Below are 19,907 nucleotides of genomic sequence, written 5' to 3'. Positions count from 1 at the left end.
TCCTTTCTGTCCTCCTCCCACTCTAACTGGATATATTTGGTTTGGGGTTGTTTCCCTTTGCTCAGAGTTTGAATCGCAGCAGCTTCCTCCTGCCAATGAGAGAAGTCTGTGCTCTAGGCCAGGGGCACTCCAATGCGGTCCCTCCAAAAGATAAGGACCTCGCACAGAATATAAGTCAGTGCACTGCTTCCTTCCTCAAAAAGTCCTGCTATGAAAAAAAAATGTCAGCTCAAACTAATCAGGGTGTTTAGTGCCAAGCGTGATGCTCATTCTGGCACAATCTCCTTACAGACAGGTAACAAAGAGCTCACAGGCGATCACCTTCTGTGGACCACACTCTGAGAAGCATTGTTCCAGGTTACAGAAATCTCCATCTGCCTGAGACGTACTAGACTGACATTTACAATGGACTTTTGAGGGTTTTTTTGCCACCTAGCCTCCTTATCCCGTCCTTGGTAAAGCACTCCAATATAAAGCATCTGCCTCACCCTTTCTCAGTCTGTGGGTCCAGCTGGGGATCCTGTATGACCAAACAGTGCTCTGAGTCTCTCCAGTCACAGTGAATGGTTCACAAAAGTCATGATCCAGGACTGGTCAATCAATGTAAATCCATCCGGCTTTTAGACCTGGGATGGGCAGTGGTCCTGACTGATGCAATCAGAGTGAATTGTGAGACTCAAACAGAAGCTACAAGGAAGACAGTCTTTCCATTAGACTTAAAATTGTGAGGATGTCAGCCTGAAGTCAACAACAGCCATGAGGCGAGAGCCTGGCTGTGAAATGAAGCAAAGACAGAGAGCAGAACTGAACGAGAGACAGAAGCTGGATTCTGAGTAGGTCATTGGAACCTCTGGGTCAAGCCATGCCTGAAGCAGTTTCTACACTATGACTTTTCATTAATGTGAACCAGGAGATTTCCCTTTACTTAGACCAGTTGGTGAGCTTTCTAACACTTGCAACCAAGAGTCTCAAGTTTATGCATGTCTACTGTACCCTGGGCTCATTCTAAAATCCACATACCTTGATCCTAAAGAGACAAATCTGAAAAGGCAAAAGGTGGGGCGTCAGAAGAGCTGCCACTACCTGGGACTAGAGTCAGCTTACCGAGACTTCCCACACCTACGTGTTTTCCTCTGCCAGGTTATTAACATCTGCCTCACATATCAGGTGACTGTGAGACTCACATGAAAAGATACAAAGGAAATCACTCCGGAGAACACATGAAAAAGCACTATACAGGGCTTCCCTGGTGGCACAGTGGTTGAGAGTCCGCCTGCTGATGCAGGGGACACGGGTTCGTGCCCCGGTCCGGGAAGATCCCACATGCCGCGGAGCGGCTGGGCCCGTGAGCCATGGCCGCTGAGCCTGCGCATCCGGAGCCTGTGCTCCGCAACGGGAGAGGCCCGCGTACCGCAAAAACCAAAAAAACAAACAAACAAAGAAAAGCACTATACAAACAAAAAATTATTATCATTATTAGCACAACACCTTAGTTATTCAAACTTCAAAACTCTGGCATCCATAACTATCCAGAGCCTACAAAAAATTTCAAAAACTTTTGTACAACGAAAGATTGTTTTTTGTTTTCCAGTCAAATCCTATACTCTGCTATAGAAGAGGAACCTCCCCCTGCAGGCCAGAGGCCGTAAAGAGAGGTCATGGACTTGGAGGAGCCTGACAGCATCAGGAGCGGCAGCTGAGAGCCAGCCTGGCCCCCTGTTCTGGGCTCAGCACCAACGTGCCCTGTGTCTCACTTCTTAGGTCACCTAGGTTATTTTCTCCCCCATCACACACCTCATCCCATCTACTCAAGCTTATGAATCATGAAAGGAAAATGATGATTTAATTTAGAAATTATCGATTTAATTTAGAAATTATCGCAGTTAATTCTCAGCCACTACTTTGCAGCTTTGGAGTTGTCCTAACAATACTATTATTATCCAGAGAGGCACATTTTGTTTTTACTGTTTTCATATCTGAGGCCTAAGGGGCCAACATAACAACAAACTTTACATTAAAAGACTGAATTGTTTGAAAATTTCTCATGTTTTCAAACATTAGAATACAATCATTTTCTGATAGATTAAAAACAGCAATTAGAGTATAAAACCATTCCTGAAGACCTAAATAGACGTTTCTCCAAAAAAGACACACAGATGGCCAACAAACACATGAAAAGATGCTCAACATCACTAATCATTAGAGAAATGCAAATCAAAACTACAATGAGGTATCACCTCATACCAGTCAGAATGGCCATCATCAAAAAATCTACAAACAGTAAATGCTGGAGAGGGTGTGGAGAAAAGGGAACCCTCTTGCACTATTGATGGGAATGTAAATTGATACAGCCACTATGGAGAACAGTATGGAGGTTCCTTAAAAAACTAAAAATAGAACTACCATATGACCCAGCAATCCCACTACTGGGCATATACCCTGAGAAAACCATAATTCAAAAAGAGACATGCACCCCAATGTTCATTGCAGCACTATTTACAATAGCCAGGACATGGAAGCAACCTAAAGTTCCATCAACAGACAAATGGATAAAGAAGATGTGGCACATATATACAATGGAATATTACTCAGCCATAAAAAGGAACGAAATTGGGTCATTTGCAGAGACTTGGCTGGACCTAGAGTCTGGCATACGGATTGAAGTAAATCAGAAAGGGAAAAACAAACATCGTGTATTAACGCGTATATGTGGAATCTAGAAAAATGGTACAGATGAACCTATCTGCAGGGCAGGAATAGAGATGCAGATGTAGAGAATGGACATGTGGACTCGGTGGGGGAGGGGGAAGTGGGATGAATAGGGAGATTGGGATTGACATATACACACTACCGTGTGTAAAATAGCTAGCTAGTGGGAATCTGCTGTAGAGCACAGGGAGCTCAGTTTGGTGCTCTGTGGTGACCTAGGTGGGTGGGATGGGGGGTGGCGTGGGAGGGAGGTCTAAGAGGGAGAGGATATATGTATACATATAGCTGATTCACTTCGTTGTACCGCAGAAAGTAATACAACATTGTAAAGCAACTATACCCCAATTAAAAAAACAAAACAAAACCTTAACTATATGAAAACAAAAAGTTCCTGAGTTTTAAGCCACGTTCTGAGACTCTGGTCAATGCTGATATTTACGGCTTCTCCTTTGGTGGCAAAATAACTAGATTTTTGGAGCTCCATATCATATATAACATAGCTGGAAGAAGTCTGTTCCTCACAGTACCCTCCTTTGAGGAGCTCAGTCCCGGGGTCTGGGTGGGAGGACAGAATGAACACTTGTTTCACTAGTGTCCCTGTGTACTGGGCATCAATTCCGTGCCAAGCATGCGAACCCACGACTAAGCCCAGCCCGCCCAGGCCGTGTTATTGATGGGCAGGGTCACGGTCCCCGGAAGCAAGGAGCAGACTGAGCCCACCCTCCCTGCTCCCAAGGACGGGGTGTATCCACGCAGAGCAGGCTCCACAGATATCACTACTCCGGCTTCCTGCGTCTCCATCTGCAGCTCTCCATCTTGTAAAACAAGTCAGTCCTTCCCTGTTATCTGGTTACCTTCAATTCAGGGAGTGGGACCACTCCACATTGGCCTCAGCCCCAAGACTTGTTCTTCAATCTACTGTGCCATCATTAAAGCTGTTGCTTTGCCCCCGATTGATCCAAGGCGCAACAAGTTAAAGGTAAAGGGGAAGAAGGGAAAGGGACTGTCCCCCCCAAAGCCTCTAACACTTACCAGTCTGGACAGTGCTCTGGAACCAGCATAGATGATACCCACAAACAGCACTGAAGCAGGAAGCCATGTCAAAACATCAGATCTGTAAAAGGGAAAGAGGCCATAGATTTCTGTCACTTTATGTCCAAAAGACCTCGCTGGAAGGTATGACGCTCCCATACACCAAATACAGCACTCATGGTTGTCTAAACATCCCCAGGTGACTTGTGAAGCATGATTTGCTCTGTATCATCGAGAGAGACGGAAGCTGACCAAGCCATCCTGCCTACAGTCCATCACTCAGCCAACGATGTGGCGTTACTGATCCCACAGTCGGGCGCAGACGAGCTGGAGATGGAAAAGGTTTCCTGCAGGTTGGGAGAAAGAACAGATCTGATTTTTTTTAAAAGGAGCAGTGAATGTTATTCTTTGGAATTTAAGTAGCCGGAGGCTTTGAATACATGCCAAATTATTTTTTAAAAATTTTAAAGGCTATTTACCTAGGCAAGGTACCAAACAGCTCCAGGGAACCACAACAAAAGGAACCACAGTGTGAAAGGATGGAATTGAAAAGAGTGCCTGAACTTGAGCTGGGTGGCCAATTGCTGAGCCTCAACCGTTTACCTGGGATGCCAGTTCAGGGAATCTCCAAGGACTTCTCAAGGGCACATTTCTTTGATTCCCTTGTGGCCACACCAAGAACTGCTTTTTCTTTTTCTTCTTTTTTTTGGCCACACTGCATGGCTTGCAGGATCTTAGTTCCCTGACCAGGGACCAAACTCGGGCCCCTGGCAGTGAAAGCATGGAGTCCTAACCACTGGACCGCCAGTCCCAAGAACTGCTTTTTCAACACAGTTTAGAATCTTGCTCTCCTCAGAATACCATTCCTGTAGTTTCAGTTCTACACTGAAAACCTGGGGGAAAACACTTCATTTTCTTTTTTGCACAAATCAGAAAAACAGCTACTGTGCAGTTTCCTTGTTGACAGCAGATGAACTGGACCGGTAGTGTTAATTCACATTTAAGAAATGATCTGAATCTTGGTTTGAGTAAACTTGTGATCTGCATGCAATATTAACTAGATCGGAGAGCTTTTATATTTTCATACGTACACATAGGCTCTCCCCACCCTCATCATCAACATCCATTAGTTATTGAACTTTGTGAACTGGCATTGAAACGTTACAACAATGTTTCGTTGCACCAATTTTATAAACTTTTACAGTGCAATACATGTTATTTTTCAGAGACAAACCAAAGTTTAATTTCTCAAGGTTCATGCTGTTTGCTGTAGCAGCATTTGATGGTGGATCTTTTATACACATTTGTAATAGATGAAAAATAAACCAGATTGCAAATACTTTTTCTTTCTTTTTTAAAGCAAACCATGTACCAAGTTTTTTGGTCCAAATTGTGTAGGATAAGTTAAATTGCATTCTAATAACCAATATGAGTGTATTTCTGTAAGTATAGTTATGTTGAAATAAAGTTTTACAAAGCAAAATCCCAGTCTTTCCATAGAGTACACATCACTGAGGGTGCAATTTGCTTCCCTCATCAGTTACAAATGCATTCGGTTCACTAATTCAAGTTCCCAGAGTTATTCTAAAATAAATATAAATTAATGGAGACATTCCAGCAGGATACAACATAATAATCCCAAGTAACTCAATGAACTGCTCTCCTGGGATGGAGCCTGTTCAAGAAGTGTTCTTTGTTAATTTTATTAACATGGGCAGGCACTCTATCATCAGACCTGCTTTTGTACAACTTCCCAGGGAACAGGGCATGAAAACGTTTCTAGTCTCAGATAAGGCCTTCGAACCCTACTTCCTGTATATAGTCATTCAGCCAAACTCACAGCAACTTGCAAGGTGCTCACAGCGCCAGAGTTAATATTAACAGCAGCATCAGGGACTTCCCTGGTGGCACAGTGGTTAAGAATCCACCTGCCAATGCAGGGGACACGAGTTCAAGCCCTGGTCCGGGAAGATCCCACATGCCACAGAGCAACTAAACCTGTGCACCACAACTACTGAGCCTGCGCGCTAGAGCCCACGAGCCACAACTACTGAAGCCCACGTGCCACAACTACTGAAGCCCGCACACCTAGAGCCGGTGCTCCACAACAAGAGAAGCCACCACAATGAGAAGCCCACGCATCACGAGAAGCCCTCGCACCACAACGAAGAGTAGCCCCCGCTCTCCGCAACTAGAGAAAGCCCGCTCGCAGCAACAAAGACCCAAAGCAGCCAAAAATAAATTTAAAAAACAAACAAACCACAAAAAAAAAACAGCAGCATCACCAATGACATTTTTTGAGCCCTTGCTGCAAACCAGGCACTGTGCTAAATGTTTTCTACACTGTAATCTTTTTAAAATCTGTGGGAGTTCCCCGGTTGCCTAGTGGTTAGGATTCCAGGCTTTCACTGCTGTGGCCTGGGTTCAATCCCTGGTGGGGGAACTGAGATTCTGCAAGCTGTGCAGCGTGGCCAAAAAATATTTATCTAAAAATAGATAAATAAAAAAAATAATAAAATCTGCACAACAATCTCATGAGGAAAGTATCATTATTATTATCATTATTACCCCCACTGTGCAGATGAGGAAACCGAGGCACAAAGAGTTTAAGTAATTTGTCTATGGTCAGAAAAGCTGGTAATGGCAAAGCCACAATTTGAATTCAGGCCTGTCTGACTTAAAACCTTGCTTTTAACCGCCTCTCATACTTCACCCTCAAGGATCTCATAATAATCTAATGTGAGACAATGATATATAAATAAATAAGTTGCAAACACAACATGATTTTGCCCTGGCAGCAGCTCAAGCAGCTAGTTATCTGAGAAATATTCTGCTATTACTAGTCCTGCTGCCATCACAGACATCTGTACTTCCAACCAAAAGGTGAACAAAGAATGGAAATGCCAGCCTCCATCCTAAAGGGCCAAGCTAATACCGACCAATTGCTACTTTTCTAGGAAAAGGCTTTCCCATTAGACATTAAGGGCCAAGTCCCATGACATGCTGTGCCCTAGAAGGAAGCCCAGAGCATGTACTGTGGGGAGCATGATGACGAAGGAAGGAAGGCGTGTGCGCGGGGGGGGGGAATAGCGGCTGGCCCAGCTGCGGCAAGCCCGACACTTCAGAATGGAAGGCCAGTGAGGCCCCAGACATGCGTGCCCCACCCACTCCTAAACAAAGAAAACTCCCGCCTACTCTCATACATACTTCAGGAGACGTCAGGGTATCTGGACGTGAGGGAAATAAAACAGCGCTAGGGAACCTCTTGTATTTTAACCCCTCCGCCCTAAAATACAAAGAAATAACTTCAAAACGAAAGTTTAGGCAAAATTAGAAGATATGTATAAATATAAATTTTCTGGGGAAAAATTTCTGAAAAGGAATTGGGACCTTTGAAAACTTAAGATGTACTGCAAAGTTTTGTAACATAAAAAATGCGGGAAAAATTTCCTAATGGTAACAAATTCTTTACAGCCAAAGACTTTTTATCCCAGTGAAACCATTTTGGACTTCTGAATTCCAGAACTGTAAGATAACAAACCTGTGCTATTTTAAGCCAAAAAACAAAAAATTCCATCTCTGTAAGTACTGTAAGTACAGAGCATAGCACAAGGTCTGACTAAATTTTCCTCTATATCTTACTACTAGACTAGAATTTTTCTCTCCATAAAGCATAAGTTTCTTTTTGTTGTTAAAAAAAAAAAAAAAAAAAAAGGAAGAACTTCAACCAGAAAAAATATACACAGGCTGCTCCAGGAATTAGAATTTGGACCTCTGGCTTCCAGGGTTTCCACGACTGTAGGTGTGATCTTACAACATGGAAGGGTCAGACCTTTCAACAGCTACCGGGGCAGATAAAATTCATGATGACTGAATTTTCCATACTCTTCCAGGCAGTGTGGAAACAGGTGAGTACCAGCTACAAGGGCGGTGCTTCTTTGTGTTTTTGCCATCTCTTGAAGGATTTCTTTAAAATCCTTTCTTCAGAAAGAAAGGAAACTAACTTTTACATCCTAGGTAGGTCTGCTAAAACTGAGGATTCTTTCCTCAGGAGATACAGCAATAAGTGATGGAAACTGTACCTGGTTCTGGGCACTGGAGAGTATAATCTTATTCACATGGTTGCTCAAATCTTCGGAAATTATAATTAGCTCTCTTCACTCCCAAGGAATGTTCCAGCAGTTACTGAAAACTTTAACCAACAGCTCTAAGGGATGGACACACTTCACACATGTCCCTGGGCTGTGCCCTTTCTTCTAGGTCAGGGCATCTAGGGCTGGGATCATCTAGGGGTCATCTAGGTTATCTAGAGGCGGGAGTAGGAAGGATGCACAAGTATAGAGCAGGAGGCTCTGTGTAGTAGAAAGAATGTGGTCAGGCAAACCTTCCTATTTAGAAGATTTGTATCCAACTCTAAAGCTAGTTGATTTATATCCCAACTCTAAAGCTAGTTTGCAGTGAGAGCTCCGTTTTACATTTATAAAATGGCGACAATAATGCTCAGAAGGCTATTGAGACAATTAGCTAAAAGAATGAATACGCAGCACTTGAGGTAGCACGTGGCACATTGAAAACAACGCTCAATAAATGTTCTCCTTCTGGCTTTTCCACACATAACTCCAAGTTCAGATGCCACTAGGAAAGACTGACAGATCCACCTAAGATGGCCATAAGATGGCCAAAACACCATAAAGAAAATGAAAAGATGATTAGCAAACCAGGAAAAACACTGGCAACATATAAAACAGGTTGGAGTTTAATATCCTTGATGTATAATGAGTGTTTACAAATCAATAAGAAAAAAACCAACTCCCCGAAAGAAAAAAGAAAAACATTCAAAGGACAGAAATAGGTAATTTTCTCTCTCCTTTTCCTGTCTGTCTGTGTATGTGTACGTGTGCGTCTCTCTCTCATACACATACACACACACACAAGAAACACAAATGGCCAATAAACATGTGAAAAGTTATTCAACCGCCCTAATACTAAAAAGAACTTTAAAATAAAACAATGATATATCAAGTTTTGCCCAAGAAACTAGCAATTTTTAAAAGATGGTATCTTATACAGGGGGTCATAAAATTAATGCCTTCATATACTGCTGTGGGATATAAATTGGTATCTTTCGGAGGCTACATATGTACTACTTGACTATACTTTATTATTTATTATTATTGTTGTTGAGGTATTTAAAGATATCTACAGTGATGTTTCCATTTACAAGTGGAAAAAACTGCTTTTGACCTCATTGTTGATCATCAAACATTCTTCAGCCTGGAGCCCTCCCCCTCTGGATACCTGCATGGTTCACTCCTTCACGTATTCAAATCTCTGCTCAAAAGTCATCTTTTTTTTTTTTTACATCTTTATTGGAGTATAATTGCTTTACAATGGTGTGTTAGTTCCTGCTTTATAACAAAGTGAATCAGTTATACATATACATAGGTTCCCATATCTCCTCCCTCTTGCGGCTCCCTCCCACCCTCCCTATCCCACCCCTCCAGGCGGTCACAAAGCACCAAGCTGATCTCCCTGTGCTATGCGGCTGCTTCCCACTAGCTATCTACCTTACGTTTGGTAGTGTATATATGTCCATGCCTCTCTCTCGCTTTGTCACAGCTTCTTATCCATGAGTCCTTCTTATCCACCCTATATAAAATAACAACCCCCCCCCATCCACTGGCCCATACTCAGGCACACACACATACACATTATCCACTTACCCAGCTCTATTTTTCTCTACACCTATTACATCATCCACTTTCATTTTTAGTTGTTTCTTGTCTGTCTGCATCAATTAGAATGTAGCTCTATGAGGGCAAGGATTTTTGTCTGTTTTGTTCATTATGCACCCCTTACACCTAACACAATACCTGGCATATACAGTAGGCACTCAAATACTTGCTGAATGAATCACCATGTATTATTTTTGTAACTTAAAAAAAAGAGTTTTCCCTTCTCTTGCTAGTTTGGTACAAAGCAGCAAGATACAACAGGAAACTGCAGTCATGACTCTAATTCACATTTCTTCCTCTGCTTTTCTCAAGTGCTTCAGAGACTCTGCCCTGAACAGAATTGCTGGCGCTTACAGCTACTCAGTTGTCAAAGGTAGGGATGCAAGCAAAAGGTTCCACATCCTGCCATCTGCCTGTCTGAAATGGCCCCAATGTGAGAATCCTAAGAATTTCAAATTCAATAAACATTTGTAATGATCATGTTGTAGCCTATAACTGTGACAACAAAAAACCAACTGCATTAAAAAACAAACATGTTTTTCTTCAATAGACGTGAATTTAGAAACTTGAAATGGAGGCAGTTATTTTGTTTCCTATAATAATTTATCTCTTTTTCTTATTAAAAAGTGGTACCTTCCCTGTTAGAAAATTTTGAAAACACAGATTATCAAGAAAAACATTATAATTACAATCCTACTACCCAAAGATAACCACAGTTAATACCTTGTTACATCTCCTTCCAAACAGCATCCATATGCATGTATATGAACATTTTAACAAAAATGGGATCCAATTGCACAGGGTGTTTTATAACCTGCTTAACATCTTTCCATGTCAAAAAAGTCATCCCCAATTTATTAATACTTGAATACCAGGCTACTGCTTGACATTTAAGCTTATCCTAGGTTTTTACTATTCTAACACAGTAATGATTATCCTTGAATATATTCTCTGCTCATATTTATGATGTTTTCACAATATTCAGAACACATTTCCTGAAGTGGAATTGCTGTTCAAAGATACACACGTTAAAGTTTGTAACTGGTTACAAAATTGCCTTCCAGAGACGTTATACTGACTCATTCTCTGCTATGATCTGCATGTTTATGTACTCCCAAGATTCATATGTTGAAACCCTAATCCCTAGTATGACGGTATTTGGAGGTGGGGCCCTTGGGAGGTAATCAGGTCATGAGGATGGAGCCCTCATGATGGGATTAGTGCCCTTGTAAGAAGAGACACAGAGAGCATGCCTCCTTTCTCCATCTCTCTCTCTCTCTCTCTCTCTCCCCCTCTCTCTCTCCCACACACACACACTACCACCATGTAAAGATACAGGAACAAAGCAGACATCTGTAAACCCACAAGAAACCCTCAACAGAAACCAACCACACTGACACCCTGATCTTGGACTTCCCAGCCTCCAGAACTGTGAGAAATAAATGTCTGCTGTTTAAGCTACCCAGTCCGTGGTCTTTTGTGACAGCAGCCTGAGCTGACTGAGACGCTCTTTGGCAGCTCTAACACTGCATGATTCTGAGACACCCAACAGCCTGCACATTAGGAACAAACGAGGCACATCTATTAAGGCACCTCCTCTCCACCTTTAATTCATAAGGTGGCACCATCTGGGCCTTCTGTGCTGGTTTATTCTTACATTGTTCTACGTGCCATCAAAGGAGGCAAGATGGGATTAAATCCTGAGGAGGTCCTGACAGAATCTCGAGTCTCTGTGGTGTGAGAGCTGAGCCAGGGGTGTGTGTGTGTGTGTGTGTGTGTGTGTGTGTGTGTGTGTGTGTGTGTGTGTGTGTGTGTGTGTGTGTGTGTAGGAGGGATCTCACAGGAACTCCTTGGGGGAAAGACTGCAGGCTGTACTCTATTGAAGGACTATTTGCTACAGGGTCTGCTTTGAAAATAGTGGTGATACGCAATTATTCCTACGTGAGTTATAAGCACAAATGCTGCATCTTGTTTGCATCGTGTACTTTTTCTTTTCTGCTTGTGCACGCTCTACTGTCCCTAAGAACCCTGACGAATAAAGCATTTTACAAGAAGCTAACAATAGTCTGTTGGCATGAATCATAAAACTGTTGTTATTGAGATGAAGGCTAATTAAATTAAATCATTTGTTTTTCAAATAGAGCATGCATTATTGAGGGAACATCTGCTCCCTGAAAACACTTAGTTTATCTGTTCATGGGAGCCTGGAGCGATCCTTGAGTCTTAAAAGTTCTCTGCATTATACTGACACCTAGTGACCTCAAAGCAGTTTCCAAACATGAAAATAACACCTGACCAAGATACCAGAGTTGATGTGTTGACTATTGATTGACACTGCCTAAAACAGTAACACACCTTATAACTGTAAAATCAGTATTTGCTTTACAATTCAAAAGGATTTCTGCATACATTAACGTCCTACTTATAGAAGACACCTAATTTCATCTTTTTGGTCCATTCCTGGTGAATATGGTCCTCAAAGTGGCTTACTCCCTTTTCTCGCTGCTTCCTCCTATTCTCAGACCTTTCTCCTTCATTCCTTACTCTCTCCCTGACTCACAGAGGGCCACACTCCCTTGTCCAGCCCTAATATTACTTGGACCCAAGAACCCTGTGATGACACTGTTTCTCAAAGAGGATAGCTTAGAGCCGGGAGGCAGCAAACAAGGGCCCACGGGCCAAATCCCGCCTGCTGCCTGTTGCTGAAAATAGCATTTTATTGGCACACAGACACACCCATCCGTTTACGTTGTCATGGCTGCTTTCCCGCTACAACAGCAGATTTTGAGTAGTTGTGACAGAGACTGCATGGCCCACAAAGCCTAAAACATTTACTTTCTGGCTCTTGTTTGCTGACCCCTGATTTAGAATAAGGCAGCTTGGGTCCCAACGTCTGGAACTTTCGAGTGGTGGTACCCTTGGGCGCCTCACCCCTCCCCTGGGAGGACCAAGGCTGGATGTGCAGTTAAGTGAGCCTTAGCAGACAGATGGCAGGCATGGCACAGAACAGAGAAGTCAGTACTAAGAAATATAGTCCAAAAAAGAAAAAGAAATATAGGCCACCCAGGTCCCCGAATAATAAGTGAGGCAGGATAGAAGAGGCACATATCTCATCTCTAATAGATGTGAGGAAGAAAGAAAACCCAGTACAAGCACCTTGCCCGTGCACAGTCCACGAGGGACTGCAAATCCAAGCTAATGTGCAAGACATAACTCCTTTGATCTCAGTCTGGGGAGGTTTACGTTTCACACCATGGACTTAAGAGGCCAGAAAGGGTTATATGGACTCAGAGTGACTTCCACACGTGGTGTATCTATGACAAATCGTGAGTTCAGCAGATTCCTATGCACTGAGCGGCGTGGGCATGACCTGCAGGTGTCAAAGGTCAAAATATCCCATCCCGAGAAAGACAAACACTGCATGGCATCACTTATTACATGGAATCTTTTTTTAAAAAGTCAAACTTAGAGAAATAGAGAGTAGAAAAGTGATTGTCAGGGACTGGGGGGTGAGGGGAACAGGGAGAGTTTGGTAAAAGTGCACAAACTTTCCGCTGCAAGATGAATAATGTATATTGATTACTCACGAATGATGAATAACATATCCTATGAGGATCTAATGTATAACACGTTGACTACAGTTGATCACATTGTACTGTATAACTGAAATTTGCTAAGAGAATAGAACTTAAATGTTCTCACCAAAAAAAAGAAAAAAAAAAAAAAAGGGCTTCCCTGGTGGCGCAGTGGTTGAGAGTCTGCCTGCCGATGCAGGGGACACGGGTTCGTGTCCCGGTCCGGGAAGATCCCACATGCCGCGGAGCTGCTGGGCCCATGAGTCATGGCTGCTAAGCCTGCGCATCTGGAGCCTGTGCTCCGCAACGGGAGAGGCCACAACAGTGAGAGGCCCACGTACCGCAAAAAAAAAAAAAAAGATAAATATGTGAGGTGCTGGATGTGTTCATTAACTAGATGGTGAGAATCTTTCACAATGTATACGTATAGTAAATCACCACATTGTACACTTTAAACATCTTAAAATTTTATTTGCAAATGACACTTCAATAAAGCTGATACTTCAGAAACTCCTGTCCTTTTGCCATCGCTGGCCTCCTGGACTCCCTCCAGGTACCAGCCCAATCACCACACCAACACCAATCAACTTTTATTTGATATTTTATCCTTTTCGTGGCTCTAAACTTGTTTCCTGAGGAAGTTTTGAAAGTTCACTGTATTATCCCCAAAAAGTAATTTCAACATATGTATATATGTAAAGCATTCCTCTGGAGAGAAAACAACTGGGAAGAATATCAAAAATACATGAATTTAAGTGCTAACTTTCCTCTGTGAGCAGAGATGACTTTTTAGAAAGGTATAAGAGTCACTCAAAATGAAATATCAATACATTACAACATGATTTGGGAAATTCCAACCACCAGTAGCTTTCATAAAGGTGGGCTAGCTCACTTAAAAAACAATAAATAATCAATAATTAAAAAGAAGTACAATCTCGACCCTGATTGTCTCACTATTCATTTCTTTAGGGAGAAGGCTGAGTTAATTTGGAGGTTTTAACAAAGATATTCGTTATGCTTCCCCAGCAAAGACTCTTAATGTAAAATTATGGTGTGAGGGCGTCTTCATCTATTAGAAATCTCTGGTCACAAAGGTATCATGGCATAGGTTTTTTAACTTAGAATTTCTCATACTTGAAAACCTTGAGAATCAAAATTTTACTCTCACATGCAGAGTGGACAAAAAGTGGCATGTAGGTTAAAGATTACTTTCAAATGTTTTTATTTAAACATGCAGCCTGGTAATATAGGAGCCAGGAGATGGCATCTACAGTCTCCAGTGAAATCATGCCTGAGTCGGTCCTCAGAGATGGTTCTAGAATCTAACAGAGTGACACGGTCTCACTGTGCTACCAGGCTTCCAGTCAGCTGAAACAGGTCACAGTGTTCGTTTAGGATCATGTTTTAGAAATGCAAAAAGCTTTCAGCACAGGACTTCCAACATCTGCTAGAAAAATCACTTCAACGCTCTGCAAAGTCTTGGCTACAACAGTTGCCACCACATAATGACAAGCTTGTGACTGAAAACCAGTGCTATCCTTTCCAAGACAGAGGCTTCCAGGGCATCGTCCAACACCCACTGATAACAACTGGCTGCCAGGCAAACATCCTGGGAGAAGAATGACTCCATCAGATCACTGGGTGGAGTCAATCAATACATGATGTGGCCAGAGGCTGACAAACACAGCAGGTATGGCCTCTTTGCAATGTAAGAAACATGGTGCCAGGGTCTGCGACTTGTTTGCAAGGGAATCTGGGATTCTGCTGCTGTGCTCCAGGCTGCAAGGACAGTCTAAATGAGCTCTCTATGGCATATGCTATTAAGGACCAGTTTGGAGCCCACCCTCCAGCCCCATCACTATAACTCCATGATGACATTCTATCATGCCATCAGGGACTCCAAACTGTCTTCCAGCTGTTGTTTCCATTTTTAGTAGAGCCCAACCTCTGCTATCTCTGCACAAGTACACGGTCACACAGCAAAGCTGGGCTTTGGTTCTCTGATGACATCACTGGAAAACCAAGCCCAGTAGGAAACAGCAGCCACAGCGAACACAAACCCAGCCCGGGCACACACAGGAGCACTGGAGTTGGGTCCTTGCTGCTTGCTACCTGCTAACACCTCTTTGCCCAGGGCCCATCGTAACTGGAAATCCTGAGCTGTGACAGCAGTTATTAACCACAAGACCCACTACAAACTAAGACACTAGAATCTTTGACGAGAAGCTTAACTGAGCTGACATCACGTGTGCGTGGCTGTGAAACCACCTAAGGAAGTCCAGGGGACAGAGGTGAAAAAGTCTCCGGAAGATTTAGCAAGGGGACCAAAAAGGGATATGATTATGGCTCTTCTGAGATGGGTGGCGCCTAGCGTCATGCAAGTTAAAGGGACAACAGTGTCTAGCGGATCCTTCTCTGTCAAGGACCACTTCTTCCAGGAAAAGCATCTTGAGAATCTTTGACTTCACCCAGTTCTACTAGTCATCCCCTCTACCCACCTCCAAAAAAAGCAATAAAAATATGAAGAATTCCATCAAGGGATGAATGGATAAACAAAATGCAGTATATAAACAAAATGTGCTCTATACACACAATGCAATATTATTCAGCCTTAAAAAGGAAGGAAATCCTCACGCATGCTTCAACATAGATGAAGCTTGCAGACATTATGCCAAGTGAAATAAACCAGTCACAAAAGGACAAATACTGTATGATTCCATTTAAAGGAGGTACCTAGAATAGGTAAATTCATAGAGACAACGTGGAACAGAGCTTTACCAGGGGCCTGGGTGGGGGGTGGAAGGAGAAAGGGGGAGCTATTGTTTAATGGGTACAGAGTTTCTGTTTAGAATGGTGAAAAGGTCTGGAAATGGATGGTGGTAATGGTTGCATAACATTGTGAATGTACCTAATGCCACTGAATCGTACACTTAAAAAATGTTTAAAAATGGTAAAATTTATGTTATGTATATTTTACATACAAAAAAATGTTTGAGTATGAACAATGGCATCACTTTTAAGGAAATATGACTAAGGTAATGTTTATTTAATTTTAATTTTTTTTTTTTTTTTTTTTTGGCCGCACCGCACAGCCTGTGGGATCCTAGTTCCCCGAGCAGGGATCAAACCCAAGCCCTGGGCAGGGAAAGCACGGAGTCCCAACCACTGCACCACCAGGGAATTCTCTAAGGTGATGTTTAAATGACCATTATGAACAAGTAAATAATTCACATCAGAAATTATAAGATAATCATAGTCAGGAACACTGTAAAAGAGGAAGATCCGGGGCTTCCCTGGTGGCGCAGTGGTTGAGAGTCTGCCTGCCGATGCAGGGGACACGGGTTCGTGCCCCGGTCTGGGAAGATCCCACATGCCGCAGAACGGCTGGGCCCTTGAGCCATGGCCGCTGAGCCTGGGCGTCCGGAGCCTGTGCTCCGCAACGGGAGAGGCCACAACAGTGAGAGGCCCGCGTACCACAAAAAAAAAAAAAAAAAAAAGAGGAAGATCCAAGTTGATCAGCACCGGTGGACCCCAGTGCAAAATCTGACGGCCAATTCCCTGATTCGAGTCCAATCTCTTGCTTCTGTGGAGGAATACATTCAACTATTCGGAGTCAAAATGCTTCATCATTTAACTAAATCTTAGAACTAAATCTTAGAACTACCACAGTCCTTGTGAATTCAGGGCTCCTATTCGTTTAAATGAAGACCCATTCTCTTTGAACTATCCACCATAACAATGGAGTATAAAGTAAGACCTGTGCTTAGTAACACATATAAAATCCCCAAATTTTATATTTTGGGGTTTAATCAAGTGGAGGATGTTCTACCATGGAAATGTAAAATTACGGCTTAATGAACTACTCCTTTGGATTAGTTAAGCATCTTGTGTGTGACAGTCTTTCAGAATATGCATTGTGATGTAATAGGGTCAGGGAAATTAATCCACACCTCAGTTCCCAGGGCCTCTCCCTTGTCAAACTTCTTCATACCAGTGTTTTGCTCTCCAGTTAAATATTTTCAGAAGAAGCCAAAATTATTAATATTTATACTGGACTCATTCTCAAAGCTTCTCCAGAGCGCCAGGCCAAGGGATGACTTAGCAACGAAGCAGTTAATCTAATTCATGGAGAAGTTGGGCAGATAACTTGGACCACGAGGCAAATGATTTGGCCTGATCATTCGGTTGGGTTGTTTACCTTATTCATGTAAACCTTGACTTCATTTTCTTTTCATTTTGTGCATCATTTCAGGCAAGGCATGATGTTCTCAAAGAATCATGAGAATTTATTTGGGTGAGGCAGGACTGAATAGCCGATTCGGATTACAATTTTGGTTGAAAAATGTCATTGTCTTTGACATTTCTTTCAAATCTATTTGAAAAGCGGTCTTAATAGGATCATAACAACCATGTGTGATCTGAATCAGACCCTGGATCAAATTTTTGTGGAGAGGGCCAGAAAGAATGTTACTGAGAAAACTGGCAAAACATGAATCAGTCTATACGTGAGATAATAGTATTGCATCAATGTTAACTTCCTCACTTTGATAACTGCTGTAGTCCTGTAGGAGAACATCCTTGCTCTTAGGAGATACATGCTCAACAATTCAGAAATTTAAAAAAATATGCAACTTACCTTCAAATAATTCAGAAAAAAATTACATGTATACAAATATGTATGTATATATCAAGTGAAATGGATAAGAGAAGCAAGGTGAAATAATAATTGGGGAATCTGAGTAAGGGATATGGGACTTCTTTGTACTATTTCTAACTTTTCTGTAAGCAGGAAATAATTTCAAAATTAAAAATTTACCCAAAAAATTTAAAGCTGATTTAATAACTTATTCATAGCAGTCCTATGATCTACAACAAAGCCAAATTAATATGGTATTATAAATTGTATATCTCAATTTATTTTAATATTATAAGAGTGGCATTATTAACCAGGAAAACACTACTTGAGCTCTATTTGATTACAACATCATTTAATCTTAAGATTAGAAGGGAATTAAGAGATCATACAACTCAAATAAACACCCGTGTTTCCCAATGTAACACCACAAGAAGTTAAATAATACACAAGGAAGCTGGTATGAGTCATGAATCAATCACAGAAGAGGCGGTCCTACCTTGAATTGCTGTTGATCTCCGCCCAGCCCAGTTTCCATGACACATGAAGCAAAAGTCCACCAATTAATGTCTGCCACCTGAAAAGGATAAGGGCCAATGTGAATTTAACAGAGTGCCATGGTCTCAAATGCCATCCACCTCCAGCAGATCTGTCGAGTGACACAAATATACACATGTGATCCTTCTTACAACTCCTTTCTCCCACTTTCTCCAAATTATCATCCCAATTCTCAGACCCATCCTTCTCAATCTCTACTATTCCCTGAGTCCAGCTGTACTATTCAGTGCTGACACTGATGTTCTCCTCTTCTTATTCTAGACTTTTCCCGAACAATCTCACCCACAGCCACCACTTCTCTATGACCTCTGCACTAATGGTTCCCATATCCCCCTTCTCACGAGGATATGGCCACCCTGATACCCCACAAGCTCCCGATGATAACATGCCTAAAACATTACCTTGAACTTCCCTCTCCCCATCCTGGTCATTCTCCTACTATCCCTAATCAGCCAAACCAGAAACTAGATGTCATCCCAGCCCTCCTCTGTCATCACCTCCCTCAACAACTTACAAATTCCTATTGACTTTATCCCCATAACCTCTCTGAAACCCGAAGCCTTCCCCTCCATCCATCTGCTTAATTCAGACTCTCATCATCCCACACCTGGACCATAGCATCAGTTCCCTAACCGGTCCCCTTCTCTCCAGGGCTGCCCTGCACCATCCATTCTCCATCCTGCAGCCAGAGGGTTTGTTCTAAAATGCAAACCTAATTGTGCCCCTCACTTGTTTTAAAAATGGCTGATTCTTCTGGTGCTGTAGGCAGCAGCCCTCAGCCTCTTTTCTGCTGCAACACACTTGGGGTCATGAAGCTCACGTGAGACACATTTCCGCACGTGCAGAGTTTAGGGGGAGCACAGGTGACAAGATAAACACCCCTCCCTCTCCCACTGCAGAAAGCACAGCAAAATGCCAAATGAGTGACCAGTACTACAGGCATAACTGTATCCTATTCCACATTAATTGCTTTTACTCTATTTTTGGTGAGTCATTCATAAATTTCAAAACCTTATTTTTAGTTATGACTTGAGACACCTACCTCGGAGGTTATTACAGCACACCCGTGTGTTGGGACACGACACTGGAGAACCCCTGGTCTACAGAACAAAGTCACTTGCATGTGACATAGAAGCCTTCCAGGACTTGCAGCTGCCCCTCTCCAAGGTCAGTTCCTGTCCATCTGTCAGTGGCAGCCACATTCCAGCCACACCGAACAGGCCATAGCCTCGGTAATGTGCCAGGCCATTTCATACTTTTTAGAGTTTGCACGTGCGGCCCTCGTGACCCATAACGTCTTCCCTTCTCCTCCGTGTTGGTGGACACCTGCTCATCCTGTAAGATCCAGGTGTTACGTCTCCCTTGTGAAGACTTCAATGACACCGCCAGGCGGAGTGGACAGATATGGGCCGTGTCTTCCAACAGCTCGGTCTAGAGCAGTGGATCTCAATCATGTGGATCTTCCCCCCCAGGGGACATTTGGAGACATTTTTGGTTGTCACAATTGGGGATGGGGGAAGGGTTGCTACTGGCACCTGATGAGTAGAAGCCAGGATGCTGCCCCACACCTTACAACGTGCCGGACAGCCCTCCACAACGGAGTTATCTAGTGCAAAATACCAATGGTGCTGAGGCCGAGAAACTCTGGTCTAGAGGGAAGTAAGC

The 19,907-nt window shown here is 42.7% G+C and overlaps 1 protein-coding gene across 1 annotated transcript in view; it reads right to left on the bottom strand.

Moving 5' to 3' along the window:
• Positions 1-19,907, bottom strand: part of TMEM241 (transmembrane protein 241) — a 104,345-nt gene that overhangs the window by 77,187 nt on the left and 7,251 nt on the right. Inside the window, exons 3-4 of the mRNA XM_082853436.1 lie at positions 18,184-18,261; positions 3,742-3,823 (exon numbers count right to left, since the gene is read on the bottom strand). Coding sequence (XP_082709562.1) covers positions 3,742-3,823; positions 18,184-18,261 — 160 coding nt within the window. The remainder of the gene's footprint in view (positions 1-3,741; positions 3,824-18,183; positions 18,262-19,907) is intronic.

This window comes from Leucopleurus acutus (genome assembly GCF_964270905.1).
Source record: "Leucopleurus acutus genome assembly, chromosome: 13".
In the NCBI taxonomy this organism is placed as follows: domain Eukaryota; kingdom Metazoa; phylum Chordata; class Mammalia; order Artiodactyla; family Delphinidae; genus Leucopleurus; species Leucopleurus acutus.
This window is presented reverse-complemented; position numbering and strand designations above follow the sequence as displayed.